This window comes from Corylus avellana, chromosome 9 (assembly GCF_965113065.1).
Source record: "Corylus avellana chromosome 9, dhCorAvel1.hap1.2, whole genome shotgun sequence".
NCBI lineage: Eukaryota > Viridiplantae > Streptophyta > Magnoliopsida > Fagales > Betulaceae > Corylus > Corylus avellana.
Genome location: NC_142498.1, coordinates 20,271,643 through 20,295,956, shown reverse-complemented (window position 1 = coordinate 20,295,956; position 24,314 = coordinate 20,271,643). Strand labels below are relative to the sequence as shown.

General features: G+C 32.7%; 1 protein-coding gene across 1 annotated transcript; it reads left to right on the top strand.

Moving 5' to 3' along the window:
* The first annotated feature begins 17,577 nt into the window (after positions 1–17,577).
* Positions 17,578–23,282, top strand: LOC132189252 (phosphoglycerate mutase-like protein 1). Its single transcript, XM_059603903.2, has 10 exons — positions 17,578–17,753; positions 19,114–19,175; positions 19,342–19,449; positions 19,799–19,878; positions 20,752–20,914; positions 21,132–21,206; positions 21,348–21,436; positions 21,962–22,081; positions 22,671–22,715; positions 22,799–23,282. Exons 1-10 carry the CDS (start codon positions 17,609–17,611, stop codon positions 22,911–22,913), a joined length of 1,002 nt encoding a protein of 333 aa, XP_059459886.2. The 5' UTR covers positions 17,578–17,608; the 3' UTR covers positions 22,914–23,282.
* Positions 23,283–24,314: the final 1,032 nt, after the last annotated feature.

The following is a 24,314-nucleotide window of genomic DNA, read 5'->3' as shown; positions in this document are numbered from 1 at the left end:
GAATGTTAATGCCTTGATAATATGAAGTTGCACCAAGTTGAAGTATATATATATATAAAGGAAACACAAAAGAAAAAGGACCATTATATTATGTGTTATGTTGTAGCCATTATCACCTACCTAATGAAATGGAATCAGCTTTTGCCATCAATGATGTTAGCTTAGCCTATAATAGTAAATTTAGTCCAATATAATTTGGTGAATTTCATGTCATGGTTTGAGTCTATTAAACCATATACGCTGGAAATAATTAATTTAATCATTTAATTAAGAGAACGTTAAAAAATACAATTTTATCTCACAGTTAATGGATGAGGTTGATATATTAGTTTTAATCGATTCTCGGAATTATTTTTTTTAACTAGTATTAATTTAAGAGTTGTAGGATAAATAAATAAAAAAGTTTCTAACATTACTCTTTAATTAATATTTTAACACTTCTTTTCAATAAGTGAGATCAAGTACATAGAATATTTAATTGAAGAGTACTAATTTATATATATATATATATATATATATTATATTTTTTATTTCACAACTATTCCAATATAGTGATATGGCAATCACAATCAACCTTTAAATTATTATTTTTTTAAAACAAAAATTGATCAAATAATTGATTGGGACTATTACGGTAGCAAATGAGAAAGACAAATAACGGAGATAATGTTCGAACAAACCTTTATTATGATATGACGTTAAATTATTACTTATGTTAAAAATTTAAGTTTATAAAAAATAATTATTGAATTGATGTTCTAAAAGGAAAACGAGAATCATGCATATATTACCTATACATTCTGATTACAATAATTAATCATGGTGAGGCTGGATTAATCAAGTTATAAGTTGACCCTGCCCATCATTTACGTCCGTAGGAGATTGAGTGTTATTATAATATGGTAATTTTTAGGCTAGGTTTTGGCTCCACCCTTCATGGGAATGCCTAGCGCCTAGGGTTATGATTTCCTTTAAATAAAATTAAATAAATAAAAAGCTGCTCTTTTTATTTGTTTTTTTCTCTTCAGGGGCAGGGTGAGGGAGCTGGGAGGGGGGGTTGGGGGTGGGGGCGAGGTGGTGATTTCATGTCTTTTTCACCGAAATCGCAGCAATCGAAGAAACTAAATATAAAAATGGCATATTCAGAAAACTTTGACCCCAGAGTCTGTCTGAACCGAAAAGGATACACTTAGCATTATAGACCCTGTCAGGTTCTTTGTATGCTTCACCTCTCTAATATTTATTGGCCATCAACAGAGAAAAACAAAAAAAAAAAACAAATTACAAGATAAATAAAATAAAATAAAAACCCCTCCTCCTTCCCCTCTCTCTCTCTCTCTCTCTCTATCCTTCTGTGTGTGTGTGTGAGAGTGAGAAAAGTTGCTGAAGTTGGGTCCCATATCTCAAAGCCTCCAAATTTAGATTAGCTCACAAATTCAAATGAGTTGGTGGCCTTTTTTTTTTTTTTTTTTTTTGGTTCCTTTCACGATTTACTCATTATTAACTCCTGCTCTTTTGTTTTTGGTGCTATACAAAAGATAAATTGGCACACATATACATACAAAGAGAGATACTAACAATTTTTATTTCTTAATTTTGTTTTGAACTCGAGTTTGAGCTTAATACAGAGCTAAATAATCAGTTTAAAATCGACCGGTTCATTATTTTTCGAACGAACTTGAGCTTGTTTAGGAGTTGCTCAATAAGAGTTTTTGTTTTTGTTTTGTTTTTTTTTTTTTTTTTTCGTAAATTTATACGGATAATTAGTTAATTAGATAAATTAATTCGAATCTTAAACAATCAAATCTCGAGTCTATATATGCAGAGGTGGACCTACATAGGTCCTTGGGAGGACAAATGTCCCCCCAAAATTTTAAAATTACCCTTAAAATTTAAAATTTTACTCCTAAAATTTATGGGTTTTTATGAAATGTGCCTCCAAAAACTAATTTTTTACATTTTGTCCCCCCACTCATAATTGTCTAGTTTCACCCTTGTATATATGTATTTTATAGTGCGTGTATAAATTTATTATACAAATTCATATAATCTTGTACGAGTTTGATTCGTTTAATAAACGAACTTTAATTGTTGTTCAAACTAAATTTATTTAATAAACGAGCCAAACCCAAATCAAATTTATAAAAATCAAGCTCGAATCATTTTCAAACAGCTTTATTCTTTTACGGCATACGGATAAAGGGAGAATCAAGGATGGCCTGTTTTTCACTTTCCCCTCCCCTGTCATTTATAAGATCAAAAGCACAGGAAATATGTTTTTTTTTTTTTCTTGTGTGATAGGTATAAGCTCGAATCAAATAAAGGTATGATATGAATGTCGCGACATGGAGCCCCATCCAAAAATAGGTACAGCTTTGACTCCTCAGCCTTATAATGTATGTCTAATAATTGTGTCATCATACGTTTAGCCGTACCCATTAGTCTATGTCATGACCTGCAGAAATCACAGTACTATATATATATACTAATACCATATACATATATTCTTTTTTTTAAAAAAAATAGGAGAGAGACAATAAAAATATCAAGTTGTTTTAGATACCTAATTCAAAAATTATAACACATTTAAGAGAGATAATGTTAATTAATACGAATTTTATTATTTAATTAATATTGTAACACTTTGTTTTTTTCAATTAGAGTATGAACTCAATAAACCTCACAAATTATCTAAAAAACTTGAAACTGAAGAGTGATTTTAATTAATTAATTAATATGCTTAAACAGATAAAAAAAAAAAATTTATAATATAAAAAATCTGAAATGGTACTTGTGCTTTGTGTCATTGAATTAACCACAACCCAGCCCTGTCATTGTCCACCGTTGATTATGATAAAAAGAGGTGACGTACAGATGCCACTGTCCAATGCCCCCCTCTTTTTGCCTCCTGAATCTTTCAATAAACTATATATTATTCACGCTGAATGGAAGGAATAACTTGAAAGCTATTTTAGCTGGTTTTTATTTTTATTTTTATTTTTTTAAGTTAAACAATGAACATTATTACGTTTCTTTCATTATATATATATATATATATATATATATATATATATATATTGTTTTCTCTTTTTAATTAAGACATAAATTAAAAAATTAAAAAATAACAAATAGGAGCTGAAATCACCCCCCAAGCTCCAATTAGTCTTAATTTATATAAATTCTTTCAAAATTTAACTTTTTATCCCCTCAATTTTTATTATTATTATTTTTTTAATTCTTTCAATTGTATCCCTCCGCAAACCTAAAATTTTAGGGTAAAGTCCATTTAACCCTCTCAAACTATCATTTTAATGACAATCTACCCCCCAAATTATCAATTAAAACAATTTATCCCACAAAACTATCAAAACAATGACAATGTACTCCCACAATGCTAGCAAAATGATGAAATTACCCCTATAAAATTTTTAATAAGACAAAAATACCCTTAAAATTTGAAAAAATAAATAAATTTTAGTATTTTTGTTTTTATTTTACTAAGGGTAATTTTGTCATTTTAAAAAATTGGGGGTATATTGTCATTGTTTTGATAGTTTAGAGGGTAAATTGTCATTGAAATGGTAGTTTGAGGGAGTTAAATGAAGTTTACCCAAAATTTTAGTTGTGCCTTGGTTAACAAACAACTCAAAAAATAAAATACTCATAATCAAAACTACATTTACTTTTATATCACATTAAAATACATTTAAAAAAAGAAAAAGAAAAAGGAACAAACTGAGCATCGATCGGAAGAACAAATTAATATGTACGTGTGAAAAGACCAGTCTACCAATGAAGGACAAATTCATATATATAAATTGGGAAGCAAAAGCAAAATAGTATGTAGAGCATTATATATGGCTGTGTAGCCAAATGACGATCGAATCAGAGCCACATACTAGGAGTTAATAAGAAAAGGCAATTAATTAATATAGCAAAAGAAAATTCCTTACACGTGGGTTTGAATCTGCTTACCTAGTATATCAATGTCAAGGGCACACATCATGAAAGAATATCTATGGTGTTGTCTGAAGGAACCTTTATCCTTAACAATATTGAGCAGCTAGCTAACTGGAGTTGCCTGCGTAACTAAGGTTAAATATGTTATAAGAATTAAAAGGTCTATTTTTAAATAAAATAAGAGAGATATTGAAAAGGGAATACACTTTTAGAAGACCACTTTAAAAGTATATATATATATATATATATATATATATGTATATATATATATATATATATATAGCCAGAGTTTCTGTGATGGAACTATAATTCTAGTATTGGATCAACACTTGTAAAAAAAAGAAGTAAAAATTAGATTTTTACTTTCTTTTATAGTTGAATCTCGAGGTGATTTTTCTTTTGAGTAAATTTTTAACATCGTCAACAAAAATAATATTGTCTATTATTTCCTTAACTTGTTTTTAAATTTTTGTTAATTGGATATTGTTTGGTTTGTATTTCCCTTAATTTTAATTGGCAACGTTTGTTTTGAAACACCTATTCACCCTACTAGCTAGGAAGTCGACTTTTAAAAAAACCACTTTAAAAAACAGGAACATAATTAGGTCAACAGATGATCAGTTTTGAAAAACATTGCAATGCTTGAAGCAAATTATTACCATTCAAAAAGAAAGTTTGAAAAGAGATGAAAGGGAGAGATGTTGGCATTGTGCAGGGACTAGTATGGTACTATGGTGTTTTTGAAGTATAAGGGGTGTGACTCCAATGGCTGTCCTCCATATTTTCTCAGCAGCCACGGGCGAAGTCTGTGGACGCAATGATTTAGCGTGGAAGTTGATGATTATCTTTATATCATTTAAATATAAAAGCTACTTTTGTAATATATGTATATATATATATTAGTTAAACTGCATGTGACTTTAACATTTATCTTTTATTAATTAAATATTATATGCGTTAGTCTTGCTTATTAAGGGAAGGAAGAGCTGCTCACAAGTGAAAGAGAATGTTATAATATCAAATAAATAATTTTTTTATCAAACTTAAGCTTTTAAAATAAATTATGATTTAACATGAATCATCTTCTATGGTTATTGCAAGTTTTATAATTAATAGTGTGATAGATCAATCTACAGGCTTATAGAATATAATGAATTTAATCATCTAATAAATACTTTAATACTCCCGTAAACTGTGAAGTTAATGTTCGAATTTAAAATCTCAATTTCAATATATAACATGTTAAATCACAACTTATTCCAAAAATTTAAGTTGATAAAAAATAATTAATTTAATTATTTAATAAATATATCTAACAAAATCCTAATTTGGTAGCTATTGTTTTCGCAAAAAAAAAAAAAAAAGAAAAAAAAAAGATAAAAAGTTTTGATAAGCCAATTAAGTTAATATGGATTTCTTCAAGCACAGAAATACATGGAAGCTTTTAAGGACGATGATATGTATACAAATTAAACAATGCTTGGAACTTGGAAGTATTTAACGGTTAACACATACACTATATATATATATATATATATTTTTTCTTTTTTCTTCTCTATTTTGCTTTATTTACTACACCTAACAAAAATGAATATAATAATATAATTTTAAAGGGTAATTACCTTTTACTCTCATGAACTACAGCGCTTTCGCAGTTTCTCCCATAATCTACTAATTATGACACCTGACTCCATTCAACTACTATCTTATGATAAATGACGCTTATAATCCAACACATGAAAAAGTGAGGGCAAAAGTGGAGGAAAAAAAATTAAAAATAGCACATGACTTGCACATGACCGTTGATCATCAATTTTAACATCTTTGATTGACGAAATTGAACTTTTTGTCATAAGATGGTAGTTTACTGAGGTCAGTGTCGTAATTGATAGTTCATGAGAGAAAGTGGCAAGGCACTATAATTTATAAGGGCAAAAGGTAATTATCCATAATTTTAATAATTTATTTCAACTTAATTTATAAAATTATATGCGTTTTTTTGAGTATGCAAGGAACACATACTTCTTATATATTAATTAAAAAATTGTGAATTTTTTAGATATTAAAAACACATGATAATTTTATAATCTAAAGAGGAAAATGTGTCGTCCAAATCTGAATTTGAGAACAAACAACTTGGTTTGGATCTCTTTGGCGAAATGTAAGCGAGCTGAGGCAGCTGATCGATGCACGTGAATATCTGAAGCAGCTTGAGACCAGAAGGCAAAATTCTCACTGTAGACGACGTGGCGTTGTGTGCAGCTTCCCTTTGTGTCAGTGCATACGGAATATCAGAATCTCCTCATAAGTCGGGACGGCCAATTGTTGCGCGACGCGTGTCGGTTGGTTCGTGGAGATTGGACAAAGTCTCATAAGACTTCCGAAACCGACCCGAAAACCAACACAGTACCAGCCAACGATATTGTGTCTTCCATATTCCAGAATCATTATTTTATATAATGTGCGCTTTCCATCCATTAGGTCGAAATAGTCCTTTCTTCTTCTTTTTTTGGATCATTACTGTAGAGTTCAATCTCGACTTTTCTACAATCTTATGTCTTGATTAACTATAATTGTATTTTTTTTTTGTTAATATTATTAGTTGGCCAACTTGATTTCTTTTGCTTCATGAATCATGATTGTGATAAGTAGCGGTGGATTTTGGTTGATAGAGAGCAAAATTAATAGAAGATCAAGTTTAAAAAAGAATTAAAGAATATAATTGATGAAATAAATAAAAAAATCAACATTATCGTATTTTATAATTTTTAAATAGTTTCGTCTTTTATGTTCTTTTCCATTTATGTTTTGCAGATAGAACAATGTATGGCCATTTCAATTTTCTTGCATATTTAAAATTCAGTCTTACTCATCGATCTCATAAAATTTATAAATGGGCTATAATATTGGAATTCTCTTGTATAATTTTTCTATTTTCAAAACAAATTTGGAAAGTAAAATACAAATAAAAATATCTCTCTCTCTTTCTCTCTCTCTCTCTCTCTATATATATATATATATATATTTTGGGTAAAGTTCATTTAACCCCCTCAAATTACTACCCCAATGACAATCTACTCCACAAACTATCAATTGCGATACTTTACCCTCCTAAATTACCAAAACAATGAAAATGCACCCCCCCCCCCCAATTTTTTTTAAAAATGACAAAATTACCCTTACTAAAATAAAAAAAAATAAAAAAATAAAAAAATAAAAATACTAAATTTAAATTTTTATTCAAATTTTTAAGGGTATTTAAAAATTTTATAGGGGTAATTTTATCATTTTGCTAGCATTAGGGAGTACATTGTTATTGTTTTGGTAGTTTGGAGGATAAATTATCATAATTGATAGTTTGTGAGGTAGATTGTCATTAGGATGGTAGTTTGAGGGGGTCAAGTAGACTTTACATTTTTTTTTTTTTTTTTTTTTTTAACTAACATTCATTGAACAATGTAATCAATAGGACAGTGAGTATAACATGTGATCTTTTTCTAAATGGGCCATATGGGAACAGAACATACCTTTCAACATATTTATTGTCCTTGTGCATTATTTTAGAAATCCAAATCCATCCCTTTATAGAATCCCATTTATTTTTCAGTGCTTTTGAAAGTACGATTACATCTTAAATTAAGAGGGGTTACTTATTTATAGGATTCCAATAATTATTTACAAAATCTCATTTATATTTCTAATGTTTTCAGGCGAGTCAAGGGATGGAGTCATTTGCCCCCCTTCACTTTCCATTGCATCTGCCTAGCTACGGTGGTAAGTTTAGGAATCAATTTTCATAAAAATAATGGAAAATGGGAATTATAAGAAAGGAAGAATTAGGAAATCACTTGCTTTATACTTGTGTGTATGTAGGAGATTAATTGGCATTCTCTTCCATCTCTTTTGTAGGGTAAATTTTATATGAATGTGTTAGACCATTAATTATTTTCAAAGCTGCTTAATTAGTCGTTCATGTATTTTTAGCTAGAATTTAGATAATTCACTTTTTTTTTTCTTTTTTTACTGTTAATATTAATGTTAATGAAAAGAGATGTTCGACAAGTTCATAAAAAAATAAAAAATTAAGGATGTACATGCTAGAGCACCACTTTAGTTAAACATCATTAGGTTAGACCGAATATGAATATTCAAAAGATTCTTTTTGATTGTTCTTCAATTATGGAATTCTAGAGTTGTAAGTACACTGAGAAAACCAAAATCACCCAAATTATTAGTGTCCCACGACTTGAGAGCGAGTTTTGCATAATTAGGTTGTCTTTTCTTTGAATCAGACAACAAATGGTAGCTAGACGCGCGGTGGAAGAAAAGAAAACCCTAGCTAGTTGATCATACCACAAATATTTTAGCTACAATCTAATTTCTTTTCACAATAAATAAATCCACAAGTTGAGCATCAAAATGTAGTAGTACTACTTCCCCCCCCCCCATTAATCAAAAGCATTGTCAGCAACTTTTGTGGCAATTGCTTCGTTAATTCTAAATTATAATTATTGAATCATATATCACCTACATATAACCCTCATTTCATATATATATATATACAGCACGCGCTAACGTGTGGATGAGATGGTCAAATTAATAAATACAGGCAAGCATTTCCCCTATGATGAATGATTAGCATCAAAAGAGAGAAACCCTCAAAGACAAACGACGTGACAGGCAGGGCCACGAGAATCACAGTCAAGGTGGTGTGAGAAAACCGCGGTGCCTTCTCCCTACCATCCCGACAAACAGCGGTTTCTCAAAGGCGGTTTCCTCCCCTTTCTCTCTCGAACACACATGATCATACAGCTTGGCAGTTGGCCGCCCACAATATCAGCTAGCTAGGGTTATAATCTCCAAAACCACCCATTTTTTTCTCTCTCTCTCTTGAAATTTTGTCTGCTAATGCCTTGTTTGCTAGCACCCACCCCCAACAGTACTGCAACAGTGCTCAAAAACAGCCTTTTTCCTTCTGTTGGATGCGTAGGTCGGTCGACATTTCTCCTTTATGAGACAGCGGCCGGGCGCTCATGTCGTGCGTACGTGGATATGTATTTTATCATTTTTTTTATTTTTTTTTTGTTATAAAAATACATGTATGCATGTCGTGTTATAAATATCGACCCACGTGAGAGATCGACGGCGACTGCTACCGTTTTCTTCTGCTTCTTCTTCGTAATCGTGCGTAAATTATATTAATGCAGGCGACGGTAGCTTCAAAAATAGGTCATATATCCACGTACGTGTCTTTTTGGATGGAGGAAAGAAAAGGGGGGGCTGGCTGGGCTGGCTCCTCACGAGTCATTTTCCGGAGATGGGTACCCCCACACTCTCATCAAAAGACGTGAAAAATATCCAACATACCAGCACTAATAATAGAAGGTTCGTAAATATAATAATGCAAAATAATAACATTGATGCTGCATGTATCACTGGCTATATCTTCTTCTACCCAGCTAGCCCACAGTTTTTTTTTTTTTTTTTTTTAGCCTCGAGAAAAGGTTTAATTACCAATGAGGTTAATTCGCTCTGTAAGTATCAGACACCGGAGGCTAATGTCAATCAATTCGGATCCACTTATGCTGTAAAGGTTTTATTGGCCGGTTTGATTTTTTTTTTTTTTTTTAAAAAAAAAAGTTAGTAAATAATTTTATTGTAAAATTTATAGTAATCTTTAACATTACTCAAATTATAATTAAAGATTTTGGCTTTGTTTGATTATGCTTTTTGAGAAAGTTTTTTACTTTTCAGCAAAAATACGACTAATTAAAAACACTAACAAATAACTACAAGCACAACAAATTTTAAATTATTTTTACTTTTATGTTACAACCAAACTTTTTTTCAACCAAAAAAAGAAAGATAAAAGCAAATAAAACCCTCTAAAAAGTTTTATAAGATGAAGCCTTAATGTACATGTCTTCCTTAACCTTGATATGCTCTCACTCTATAAAAATAAAATAATAGATCAGCTCTTGTTAAAAGAGCTGATCAATTCGAAATGTCATGTATGTTAAAAAAGTAATGTTAGAAGCCATACTTTTTATTTTACTTAATATTTTACTTGTTAATATGTTTGTGCCAATCAACTCTTAAATAAGCTATTGTTAAAAAGAAAAACAAATTTAAAAGTTCGTTGAACCGTGCACGTCAACAAAGTGATAAAAAAATATGATTTATATCATTATTCATTATTCATATGTTAAAATGGGCTATTTTTACAAGTCCTTTCAAGTGAATTGTACTTGTTTGTCATGTAGGTTAAAAATTTGTATTTAACTTAATAATTCAGCGGGCAGCATAGATACATGCATGATGACGGAATGGACACAGTGGGCACATTAACGTTAAAAATTCTGCCAATTACATGGATGCTCGGTAAGACAAATTAATCAAATCCCACTTGTGATAGCAAGTGCAAACATGAACATATATATATATATATATATGATGTGCAAATATATATATTGTCATTGGGCAAGAAGCCTTAATTTAAAGAACCAGACATTTTTTTGTATTTTTTATATGTGCCTTGCTGTTTTTTATGTCTCACAGTCTCTCGCAGTGACTCTTTTATCGATTGTACATATATGTATCTCTCAATTTTTTCAACTCTTATTGTAGCTGGCCTGAAACTAATAAGATTTTTTCAGTGCCTCTTATTACACCGGCCCACAACTTTCACCATAAACCACTACGACAAGGCAATCAAAATTGTTGGCAACATTTTCGTTTGCATCTTTCATTTAAAGGACCCTCGCTGAAGCGCGCGTGGAATGAATTACTACAATGAATAGTATTATAGTACTTTTTAGGTCATTACATGAAGCTTTTCATTAATTTACTGCACATTGACACATCCTGCTATATTCACTCCATTAATATCTTTTCAAAGTTTCCATTTTTCTCATGATGAGATAATGAAATTTCGATCACATAAACAAGATTTAGTCAACTTTAATGAAAATTTTTTCTTTCCTCGTACAACTTAGGGAAGAAAATGAACCGACCTAAAAAGAGTGTTTGATGAAAACCATCAAACAATAAGTACGGGTGAAAGTTGATCTTAAGTTGGGTGGACGCTGGCGTCTAACACTGCTCGACTCTCCTACCCTAATCTGAATCAATACATATCTTGTAAAGAAGAGTTAAACTTTTGGAGATATACAGTCAACGTCAGTTCTTGGACCATAATTAAAACCAAGTGACAATTAATTCTTTTAATTTTCTCTAATATCAGAGCCCTCGAGAATTGTGACCTACCCGCAGACCCATGTTAAAATGAATCCACCCTAGTCGACTTCAAACCAATCTCTTTTAGGGTCGAGTTCTAGCTTGCTCTTGAAAGGAGTCAAATTCATTTATCTTTGTGTTAGAAAACTTAAAATACATATATTTAGTGTACAGTGCATGGTTTGGTGCAGCGGTTTAGTGAAACACGTATTAATTTTCACCAAAATAGTAAGTTAAATCTTGTTTTCAACTGTTGTTATTGATGTTAAAAATAGGGACCAGAATTGAGTGTAATTAATTGTTCGTATCACATGTAATAAAGTGGCCACCACATCTGCTCAAGTAGATGATGGAACTTATCTTTCGTTTCACATTTGCTACTAATGTTGCATATAGGATTTCAACCGATATTAGTGATAAAAATAGGGATCAGGATCGAGTGCAATTAACCGCTCGTATTGCATATAATAAAGTGGGCACCACACCTGTTCGAGTAGGAGACGGGACTCATCTTTCGTTTCACATTAGCTACTACTCATATTGCATAGGATTTCAACTATTATTGGTGTTAAAAATAGGGACCAAGATCGAGTGCAATTATATTGTATGTAATAAAGTGGACACCGCATACTGTTCGAGTAAGTGACGGGACTTATATATCCTTCATCTCACATTAGCTACTAATATTGCATATAGGATTTCAACTGTTATTGGTGTTAAAAATAGGGACCGAGATCCAATGCAATTAACTGCTCGTATTGTATGTAATAAAGTGTGTACGTACTACACCCGTTCAAATAGATGACGGAATTCATCTGTTGTTTCACCTTAACTACTCATATTGCATGCATGTAGCGTCAACAGCTCATTGTACCGGATCAAAACCTTACAACCAGAATATATATTAAGCCATTTTTTTCTCAGCAAAGTTTCACTATTACTTGATGACAAAAGTGTAAAACAACTCGAGATTATTTAAAGGGGTTAACACCGGATGGTTGGTTGCGATCATTCCCTCGTATTGCCAGCTATCTCCACCACATGTGTCGCATGATTATTGACCTCCAATCCATAATTAAAAAGCCCTAATATATATTGTTGAACTTAATCGATTCACTTTGCTTAATTAACTAGCATTACAGCGTTGCTCTGTGCCCTATTGTTCATTATTATAAGCTCCCGTATCTGGGGAGCATTTGTGTTATGATTCTTACGCAACAAACAAGGCCTCATAATCTTTCGGGCAACAATAAATACAAATTATGTTTCAATCATCTAGTACTAGTCCTCACAAAACGTAATAGAAAAACAATATAAATTATGTTAATAATATTCATGTAGCCTAAGATTCTCCAAAAGATCGTTCATATGATCTTTCATAAGTTCATTTGCCATCTATCCATTATCTCTTCCATGAAAAAACTATTCCAATTGTAGCGGCTGTTTGTTGGGTAGTCAAACTACAATCAAATCTAACATTTGTCTTCTTATAGAGTGAGAATGCAGCTAACTTTGTCCTTTTATCAAATCAATTTCGAACTTTAGGGTTTCTAAAAGGCAGACATACAGTTCCCGTGCAATAAAGCAGTCTCGTGCGAGAGTCAGTTCAAGTCCTAACTGAAGATGCTCTCACAGCCGTATTGAACGGGATTTAAATTCCTAAAAGACATGCCTATGTACAGTACTTCTTATAAAGGTAAGTGTCCATACCTAGTCAAATAGACTACCAACTTTCTTGGAGAAAAGATACAACTGTCCTAAAATCAGCCATTAAATGCCAAAGTTGGTAGTTATTTGCTAATTAACACTAGTTTGCAAAACCCAATTAGCATTTTGAAATCATATTTTTCTTAGGATCTATATCATTAGGAAATAACAAGTGGGGGATATGAGTTTGAATAGACTGACCCACCAACAAAATAAGTTTGGAAATCTGGCATATCCAGTGATTCATCTTTTTCTTATTCACATAATAATTATTTTTATTAGTTTCTCATAATCAAAGCATCTTCTATAATATCAAACTAATTAAGTTTCCAGTCAAATTGGGGTGGGGGCCTTTGAGAAAAACAAAACGCAAAAGATCGTTTTAGATTATGGGTTGATTAAAGATCCAAAATGCCTGCTAAGCAAGCAAGCAAGCATTAATAGATGCATGATAGACGTATGATAGTTGTTACCCAACTTGTTCAATTTTGTCAAACCAAACTTTTTGGACGAAAACTTGCTAAGATATCACCAGATTTTTTTGTGTGGTTAAGATATACTGATTAGCTAGCTGTCTGGAAATTTCAGAAGATGTTAACTTATTAGTTGGGGTGCCTCCAATTATCCACAACTTGCTCACTCGATAAGTAATGGCGACATAAACAATACGTACCCGTCTAGTCGTCTACAGAAAATAACATATTTGTACAGCATTTCAAACTAAAAGATTTGATGAAAGAAAATATATATATACACATAATATTCCTTGATGACTTTATCAACAAAGGAGACCCAATTCTAGATATTCTTAATTAACTTCAATCCTTGGGAATATTTTTAATAAGGAATATTAACTAATAATACCACAGAGGAAATGGTCTAGTTTTAGTAGAATTTGAACATTTTTGGGGTTTTTTTTTTTTTTTTTTTTTTTTGTAGTTTTTAGTTTTTCATATGATCAACAATATTTCCTTCTTTGCCAGGCCATTGGATTCTCCAGCTACTTTCTTTTTGTCCTTTTTCCATTGGGTGTTTTGTATAATCCCAGAGCAAGTGACGAACGTAAAGGGCCGTTAAGGTTTTGATGCTCAATTGGGCTAAGTGCAGGCTGGTCAACGACAATAGGACTAACGATATAGTGACGGTCCCGTTCGGCCTGTTAAGTTTTAGTACAGACTCAATATTTTGGGCTTGAGAATTTGGCATCGTGCCAGCTCAGCCCATTTGACAGTTCCATTCTTGATTCATGAAACCAGAGAGTGCTCTTTGATGGGCCTAACAAAAAAAATCCAACAAATCAAAACAAAATTCTCCTTCAACTTTTACGTGTTATCATCTTGAAGTTTAAAAACTTTCAATTAAGAGTTTCAAACTTTTAATTTCTTTCAATTATTCCCTCCCGTTATAATTTTTAGTTAAATATTGTCAAAATTCTCAAAATACCATTTTTTTTAATTATATAAAAAAAAAAAAATTATTTTGTGGAATCCACATGTGGGTCTCACGGATTTAACAGTAAATTTTTTTTAAATGGAAAAAAAAAATTGTAAAAAAATAACACTAAACACACCACTTTGATCCAATAGTTATTGGAGCTCATGATCTCTCACCATGTAGTTTTTTGTGTTATGACTTTGTTAGAGCACCAGCAGCAGCTTTTCAAACACTTTTCCTCAATTTAGGAAATAAAATTACTTTTTAATTCTCTATAAAAAAATACTTCACAATAGATTATCTTATTTTTCCTTATATTAATTAAATACTATTTCTTTTTATCATTACAACCAATGAGAGAGGAGAAAGGAGAGAGAATGAGATGCTTTATAATTTAATTTGGAGCTTTTGATGTGGGTATTTTTTTGAAATTTTTCCTAAACATAAAAAAGAAAATGTGTTATAGAGAGTCTATTGTTAGTACTCTTAAGCCAACCTTTAAATAATTACCTGATATGTGTAAACAATAAGACTGCTGCTCCAAAAATTAATAACATTAAATTCACCCAACGAGAAAAAATATACATATATTATTGGAGGATTGCCAGGCATTTATTAACATACCATGTGCATAGCATTCAGTGTTGTATTTTATATTTGATACACTATGAGAACCAATTTGAGCTAGTAAATTATGGGTTGCTCAGGAAAAAAAAAAAAGCTACTAAATTATAGGCACACGTAACATTCAAATAATTCTTTAATTGTAGTAAAAATGGGCATGCAATCGAATCAATTGCCACCACCCTTTATTTATTGATTCAATGATTCATGCAAACGTTCATGTTCATCTATATATATATATATATAAACTCGACCTTTTCATAGTTTATCTCACGACAATTACTACATACTAATTTAACTTTTACCAAGAAGAACATTAGCCATTAGGTTAACTATGGAATCCGGGAAAACCCCCACGAATGCCCCTCCAGGTGAGTAGTCCCAAAATTATCTCATGATTTGTACAGTTTTTGCTTGATAATCTAATTTTTAGTCGCTTGATCTCCATCGTTATGGAATTTGTTTAACATAATTCCTATGACTTTCTTTAGGGTTTTTTTTTGGTTCAATTAAAAAAAAAAAAAGAGGTAATGTTTTTATCATATGACAATATATAAGCTCGTGGTAATATTGGCTTTTTTTGATTAATAGGGAAAGAGCTTCCGATTGATTACTCCGGCCTTTTAGTAGACAGCAGTGCACTACAAAAGCCATCACCAAAAGAAAAGAAACCAAGTTTGTTGGAGAAAATGTAAATTTCTTTCTCTACTTATTCTTGCATAGGTCGGATTTGGGAAATATGTTTAATAGTTTAAAGTCATTTTTTTTAAAAAAAAATTAATTAATTAATTATTTTTATTAGTGTTAAAAAGAAAAGTTAAATACTCAGCCGACCTTTGCACAATAATAATAATAATTAATAAGTCATTATTGTTTTGCAGGTGTGGTTCGTGTGGATTGTGCACAAAGTCCTCAACCTCCAAGCAGGAAAATAAGTAAATATAGCTCTTGGGTTGTGAATCCGCAAGATGTATTGGCTTTTATAGAAGAAAAAGTCATAAAACAATCAACTATGATATTTTATAAGAGACAAATAAGAATAAAAAAGCCTTGCTTAGAAAAAAAAACAAAAAAAAAAAACAGGAAACCCAATGTGGATTATAGGAAATGCTAGAGTAGAGTGTAGACCATCATGGGTCCGAGAGTGTGGGATTTTTAGGGCTCTGGGTTGACTTGTGAGGCAAGACTGGGGGGAGTTGGAGTTTAGCTTGTTTGAGGGAGGGGGAGATGTGTTCTTCTAGTGTTCTCTTAGTATTAATTTTCAAGATAATCATGCTTAAGATTAAATATAGATTTAATAATATATATTATCACACCATTTATTATCAAATTTTTGACAATAAAAATCCCTGCCCTTAGACAAACACACACAACCATTGTGTAGTGATCTCCGAAATCTTAAGGATTCAAGTTTCTTAAATAATTACTTACAAAAAAAAAAAAAAAAGTTGCTTAAATAATTCAGTTGACAAGTACAATGATGACGTACAGTAATTATGTAATAGAAAGTCCACGAGATCTTATGTAATTTTTTCAACGTTGGCGATTTAATTCTAAATTTTTCATGAAAAAAGAAAAATAATAAATTAAATTTAGACCGCTAGACAACTATTATTACAACATTTAAGCCAAACCCGTCTTTAACTAACTTAATGATGCTTGTCTAGCTATCATATATACCACGTTTTCTTTTCCTAACCACAATTTGCACTAACAAATTAACAATACATATCTCTTGCACCATATATGGAATCACAATCGACAACCAAGATAACCAAACAAGTTTGTCTTCCCATTAATTTCTTTTAAAGGTAACAAAAATTTCAACTACAAAAATTGTGATTTTGGGAAAAAAATAGAGATTCGGCAGCATTCTTATCGGGTCTAAAATTCTTTTTTTTTTTTTTTAAATAATTCAATTTTTTGAGTGTAAATAATAGGGGGTACTAGGGAGCTAAACAAATCAACCTAATTTTTTTTTTCAAACTGATGTGACAGTCTGACAGACCGTGAATGATAGACAATGGAGAGAGAATTGCATTTTTTTTTAAAATTTAAAAACTCTTACCACATCAGTTTGAAAATTTTTCTGAATTCGTTTATTTGGCTCCCTAACACTTCTCATAAACAATTATTTGGATTCAGAGTTTACTTTCAAGAGTAAGTATACAAAATAGTCCCGCTTAGAAGATTATGTCATAAAAAAAAAAAAAAAGAAAAAAAAAAAGAGAAAGATATTTGATATAAATATCTAATTAGATTTTAATTTCAAATATCTTAAAGTTTCTAACTAAAAACTAGACAAACTAGGCAAGTTGAGTAAGACCAAGTTGTCCAAAGGCCAAAACGTTAAAGCAAAAAGAAAAAAAGACTAAAAAGGTTTTCAAGTTTGATTTGGCAGTTGGCCTATCTAAACATCCAACGGCCATCAAAATTGGAGACAAAAAAAGCCGGTGCCACGTGTTCACCCAAAAAAGTTTATCGAAGAAGTCGGTAAAAGAGTTTACGGAACCTTCACGCTTTGAAGGAAAGAACTCTTGGGGCTGCGCACTTGTCCATACGTGGGATTGTATTTATTTCCCTGACGGAGCAGACGAATCAGCGAAGAAGTCGACCAGAGGGTGCAATTATAATTTTATAAATAGCCATGCCCACCACCATTATTTATACTTATACTTATACCCCTACTCTTCTATTAAACTCCTCCTTTGTCCCCGCTCCTATTTCAAGCCTTAAACCACCTGCACAACCACAGCCTCCGCGACGTCGTTTACTTTCTCGAACTCGTTCAGGTACGGCCCGCCAATCTATATTCCATCCCCCACTCTCTCTCTCTGTGGATTAGCCAGGCTATTCTGAGATATTTTACGATTGATTGTTTTTTGGTTTTGGTGATTGGAATGTTTGGTTTTGTATGCGTGACGAATGACGATGCTTGTGCGAAGATCTGCGTATGTTTGGCAAATGTTTTCGTCTCATAATGCTTTGATTTGGTTCTGTTGTTTGGATTTGGATTTTGATTCGGTGATTTTGGATTTCATTTCGTCGTTTCGAGGTTCTAGGTGACCATAATTGATAATAATCTCTGTTTTACTCGATTCGATTGGTGTCTGCAAATGTTTTCTGCATTTTCTTGGTATAATTGTTGTTATTACGATCAATGATCATCATTATTGTTCTTCTTCTTTTACTTTATCGTTTCTAGTACCACGCGGTCAAAATGCGAACCTAGTTTTTGGAATTATAGCGGTATATGCTTTTATAATTTATATGATTGCAGTGTCGTTGGTTTAACGACTTGTAGCGTAACACTTGTATCACCGATTCACAGTATCACAGTGCGCCTCATTGGTGCCGTCTCCTGTGTTTGTTCTAAATGCCCAAATGGCATCATAGCGCACATGCCAGTGGCCAATTATGGATCACATTTGTTCCTTTTATCACGTACGGAAGCATTGAGTGTTTGTTAAACAACACCCCCACACCACGGCACTGTTAACTTGTAGAAATAAAAAAAAATAAATAAATAATGATTGATATGGGAAAATGAAAAAGTGGTATTAGAAAATTGAAAATTTTGTTTTGTAGTGATTTTTTTATTTGAATAGTAATAAAAAGTAAATGATAAGCTATAAAAGTGAATGATTAGATATAAAAGTACTAATGTTTTTTTTTTTTTTTTAAATGAAGTGAATAGTGTGGTAGAATGTGAAGGGGTTTAACAAACAAGGGGTAGTCTTTGTTACTTTTGCTATTGCTTTTGGGTCTTTATCTTTAGGTGAAATATTATGAACACAACTGAGCGCTTGCCCATAATGGGTCCCGACCTATTGCAATAGGTGTGAGCATGTGGCGGGCTCCAATTGCTCGGATAGGTGCCAGGGTAGCCCGGGCACAGGACCCACCTGCCCGGGCTACCCAAACACTTGCCCACGTAAATGGGGCCCGTCCCAACTCTCACGTGGGACTACCCCATTGTACTGATCCATGGCAATTTCGGGTTAGCTTTTGGACAAACATTATTTATATGTTCTCTAAAGCACAAATCTGGAGTTAGGATCATCACTTGATGCCCCACATTTTATTGATACTTTACGTGCATGGAATGGAATGATCTTCTTTAATGCTGGTTATCTTCTTTTATGACCACAGAAATGGATGCCACTGGAGGTCAAAGTCTCTACCCGTTGCACCGTTCTAAAACTCTTCACCTGGTTTGTGAAAATCTTGTCCTTCTTATATTATTGGTGCTACTATTATTGTAGAAAGTTTAGGATTTGTATAATTGACGCTGATACACATTCTTTTTGAAGATTATTTCTTGGGTTTTTTATTTGTACTTTAAAAAAGCATTTCAGTCTTACCAATCTATGGGTACAGGTAAGGCATGCCCAGGGGATTCACAACGTGGAAGGGGAAAAGGAACACAGTGCATACTTATCTTATGATCTTTTTGATGCACACCTTACCCCTCTTGGCTGGAAGCAGGTAATAGCTGGTTAATTATGTTCTAAATTCTAATTGTTAGTTCATCATAACTATGCTCTTGTTAAGTGTTATTTTATGAAAATATTTTTATACCATTGATTTCCTGGTAGAAAATCTTGTTGTTCGTGAGTTAACTTTTAATCCTTAGAAAAATTTGAATGGTCAAATAGAACTTTGTAACAATCACTCTAAACTGAGTAAGACTTGACAGAATCAAAATTTGGAAGAGACTTTTGGTTGTACATAGGTTTCTAGATTTTCTTGTCCATCCTGCTATTTGCTTCTATCAAATTTCATATTCTTTGATATAAAAGTAATGTCGTGGAATGATTTTGTGGTGCCATAACAGGTTGATAATCTTCGCACGCATGTTCAATCAAGTGGACTTTCCAAAAGAATTGATTTAGTCGTTGTGTCCCCTTTGTTAAGGTAAACTTAGTGCAATTTTGTTGCCTCTGTATATAGAAATTTTCAGTCATCTCCTTGTGCTTAATGCTGTCTAAGTGGTGCAGACCATCTTTTCAACGATTCTTTCCATAAGCTCATCACTGGATTCTGACCTAAATATAAGCATTGTTATTAAGCATATTTGTTGATGAGAGCTATTTCACCTGTCATTATTAGGTCTACTTCATTCTTTCTTCCGTAGGTCAGACTCTCAACACACATTTCCAAGCCTAAACCCATTCCCCCAGGATAAAATATAACATGACATTTCTGTGCATCTCTTTTGATATATTTCCAGCCCTATGGCTAACCGAATTTCTGTGCCACATATAGCAGCCACACAACACACACACACACACACACACACACACACATATATATATATAGAGAGAGAGAGAGGCCAATGTTCGATCAGTGGCTCAGTGGTGCACTGGCGGTGGAGATGTGGGCTGGGCTTCTGACTTGAGTTGCTGAGTTCTTTTTTCAATTTAAGCTTTCATCATATCCCTTCTTGTGTCTCAACTGCATCCAAACTGTATCGATTTGTATCCCTCCTTAACAAAATTCAAAGATATTTATTTTCTAGTTTTGGACACATATTCAGCCATGTCCAAGTTGTATCCTTGTCCAATATGTGTCGAACCTTTGATATTTCAAGGGTTTTGAAGTATTTGTGCTTCATAGCTTTTTAAATTAAGTAAATAAAAGAAAAAATAATTCTTTGAATCTATATTTCCATACGTCCTTTGTTTTAGAAGAATTTACATCCCACTCATTGAACAAATTGGAGTCTACATGTTTAAATTGTCAGAATTCTTGAGCTATAAGTAATGACCAGCAATGGCTGCATTACAGGACCATGCAAACAGCAGTTGGAGTCTTTGGTGGTGAAGCATATACAGATGGGGTAAACGTGCCTCCTCTAATGGTTGCAAATACGGGGAACAGTGACCATCCAGCAATTTCAAGTCTAAATTGCCCACCATTTTTAACAGTAGAGCTTTGCCGAGAACATTTGGTATGTCATGGTACATCTAATAGATATTGCAGGGCTTTTTTTCTGCATTTATGTATGAAAAGTTATTGCATTCACATCATATTTCTCAATACTTAAGTCAATTATTGATAAATAAATGAGTGAATTGTAGCAAATGAAGGGCCCTTCCTACTTCCTCCTTTTAATCAATTACTAGGTGTCATATGAATTTATGTTAGCGTTAATTTTCTTACTACAGGGCGTTCATCCATGTGATAAGAGACGGAGCATTAGGGAATATCGCCCTCTTTTTCCTGCAATTGATTTTTCACTGGCAAGTAATTTATCATAGTTGGTGCTTTATAATGTGAACAAGTGGCTTTGGCCGTCAATTTTCCTGTGACTATTGATTTGTTTTCCTAATCTTCATGTCAATTTAGGTTTGGAATTTATTCTTGTTTTAATTCTTTTTCAGATAGAAAGTGATGATGACATTTTGTGGAAGCCTGACATTAGAGAGAAGAATGAAGAAGTTGCTGCCAGGGGAATGAAGTTTTTGAATTGGTGATTGTCTATTTTAGCTTTTTTCCCTTTCCCAGAAACTTAATATTCTGTAAGAAACATAACAATCAACAAAGGAATGAGATTTTGTATGGCCAACAGAAGAATTCAAGTCGTCAAATTTGGAATTGCTCATCTTTGAAAAACTAAGGGGCACTTGTTTCATCTTAGGCATCTGACAATTTACTTTATTGTAGAGTTTGCAATTGGTTAGCATGGGTTTTCAAACACCATTCCTTCATCTTAAAGAGTTGTTGGCATGCTTTATCTTTCACCACTAAAGTTGTTTATAAACATTTTGATCTTTCAGTAGTACTAATATGTCAATTTTTAAATTAGGTTTTCATTCCATGTGAGTATTTGGTTGAGTCTTACATGCATCCGAGAAGACCTCCTTTTGGACAAAGGGAAAAAAATGAAAAAGAAATAGTGATATTGTTTGTTATTATAGAAAAGAAATATATTAGTGTTTTCATATGTATGGAGAAAATAATTTCTTTTCTTTTTCCCATTTCTCAATTGGTCCAGGCTGTGGACACGTGAAGAGAAGGAGATTGCAATCGTCACCCACAGTGGATTCTTGTTTCATACCCTAAGTGCTTTTGGAAATGAATGTCATCCGTCTGTGAAGAGTGAAATATGCGCAAAGTAAGTATTATCTTCGTTTATATGCTTCACTTGTTAATAAACACATAATTGGGTTCTCAGATTTTAAACTAAAAGTTCTATGCGTATATATTCAATGATCTTTACCAAAATGCATTTTGAGTAGGTTTTGGATTTTTTCCTTTTTTTTTTTTTTTTTTTTTTTTTGTTAAAAAAAAACTTTTTTTGCATTAGATATGCTTTCTTTTTTGAACTTTTTCTTGATAATATCTTATTAGTTAAAAAAAAAAAAATGTTTCTGAAACTGCTAGGTCATCTCTTGAGAATTAGAAACTTTCTACTTATGTTGTATACTTATTTTAATTACTTGTGCCAATTTTCAATTCTGATGAGGCATCCTCATGGCAGGCACCTATGTCTGCTTCAGTAGTATGGATTTCGTATCCTGAGACCATACAAAGTTATTTTCTAGAAATATAGGGTTTAAGTGGAGCAATCAAATTGTGTGTGTTGATTGTACTCGATGTATGAGTCTCTCACGGGGGTTTGCCGCAGATATATAGATATATTGTTTTTGCCTTAGATCTTCATCCAATGCGACTAAACACAAAAAAAATACATCTACATGCAGTTTTGCAAATTGTGAGCTTCGGTCAGTGGTCATCGTTGATAGGAGGTGAGCATTGCCATTTGCAAAACCTTAGATCCCATATTCTAGCTTAATGCAGAACATTCATTTTCTGGCTCTTCTTTCTGCAGCCTGAAGTCATCAGCTTCCTCAACAACCAACTATCCTGGAAAAATCCCTCATGGACTCGATCTTCCCAGTGATGTAGCAACTGAGAAGCATCCAGAGAAAGGAGTGCCAAACTAAGTGTAAGCCTATAACGAAGGTCAAGGTGGAATAACCTTAAGATACACATCAGACGAATCTTCACAAGCGTTCACTGAGGTAATTCCCAAGCTATTATATCTTACCATAGAAAATAAGGTGTCCATTTATGTAAGGTTGGTAGATCTGTAAGGCAATTTCAAGATTCCTTATTCATGGAGAGAGTAGGTAGATCTAAAGCCTATAACAGAGTTGTAGGTGCCAATTCTTTTTCAGATGGAAGTTTTGGACACGTTTGGTTAATTCAACTAAGTTTGGCTTTCTATGGTGGCCATGGAAGATGTTTTTGTTTTTTGTACGTTTGCTTAATTCAACATACAGTATTAGTAAGGTTTCTGTTTTAATCACTCACTCACTCACTCTCTCTCTCTCTCTCTCTCTCTCTCTCTCTCTAATGATTTGCTCAAGATTTCGTTGGCGCTAAAGCCTAATTTTTTTGAGTTGCGGCCATAGGTAGTAGAAAACTTGCTAGTTAACAAACGCTCAAACCGCCTAGTACAGAACAAATTGCTGAAAACTGGAAAGCAATGTTACTGCTCCTATACCTTTGTTGAAGACACCATGCCAGCACATACAAGCTCCATGCGAGTTTCACTGAGGTCATAGATTATGATTTCCTCTATTGGTAGGGGTTAAGTTGCATAAAGCAAAAGCTATCGTTAATTAAAAGGGTTTGTTCATGAATTTATGATACATTTGAATCACTAAAAACTCCCCCCCCCCCCCCCAAAAAAAAAAATAAATAAATAGCATGCATATCAAAACTAAAAATTGAAAAATAAAAATAACACAAAGTTATGCTTCGATAATCAATTCTATTGCAATTTACAAGAGGAAGCAAAAGCGGTTGTGGATCCTATAATCCTTACGATGTTGTCGCTCAAGACTCAATTGGTTTGAACCCTTTAGATTTGCCGGGTGCCTTGACCGACTAGTGGACACTTAGAGCATGTTTGAAATTGCGTTTAAGAAATAAAATTTTTATGTCAAATAGAACTTTTGGCAAAAGCTTTATTTTTAAGCTTTTATCAAAAGTGTTTTTTTTTTACCATTTTTAAACTTTTTAGATCCTTAAAAGCGCTTTTAATTTTTTTATCAAACGAGTACTTTTTCTTCAAATGAGTTTTTTGAGTGTTAAAAGCACTTTTAAGCCTATTAAATGCAATCTCAAACAAGTCCTTAATAGGATTGGCTGCAATCCCTGTCCGGAATGTAACCTGTGCGATTGCAGGGGATCCTGTCCAAGTCCAAGCAAGTATTTGGGCAACTCAAAACTTGCTTGGAATATGAGTGAGCCAGCCCCATCGAGGGCTTTCTCAACTGCCTACCCGATTGCAAGGGGCTGGCAGCGGGATCCCATGTTAGGGAATTTGCCGGCTTTCC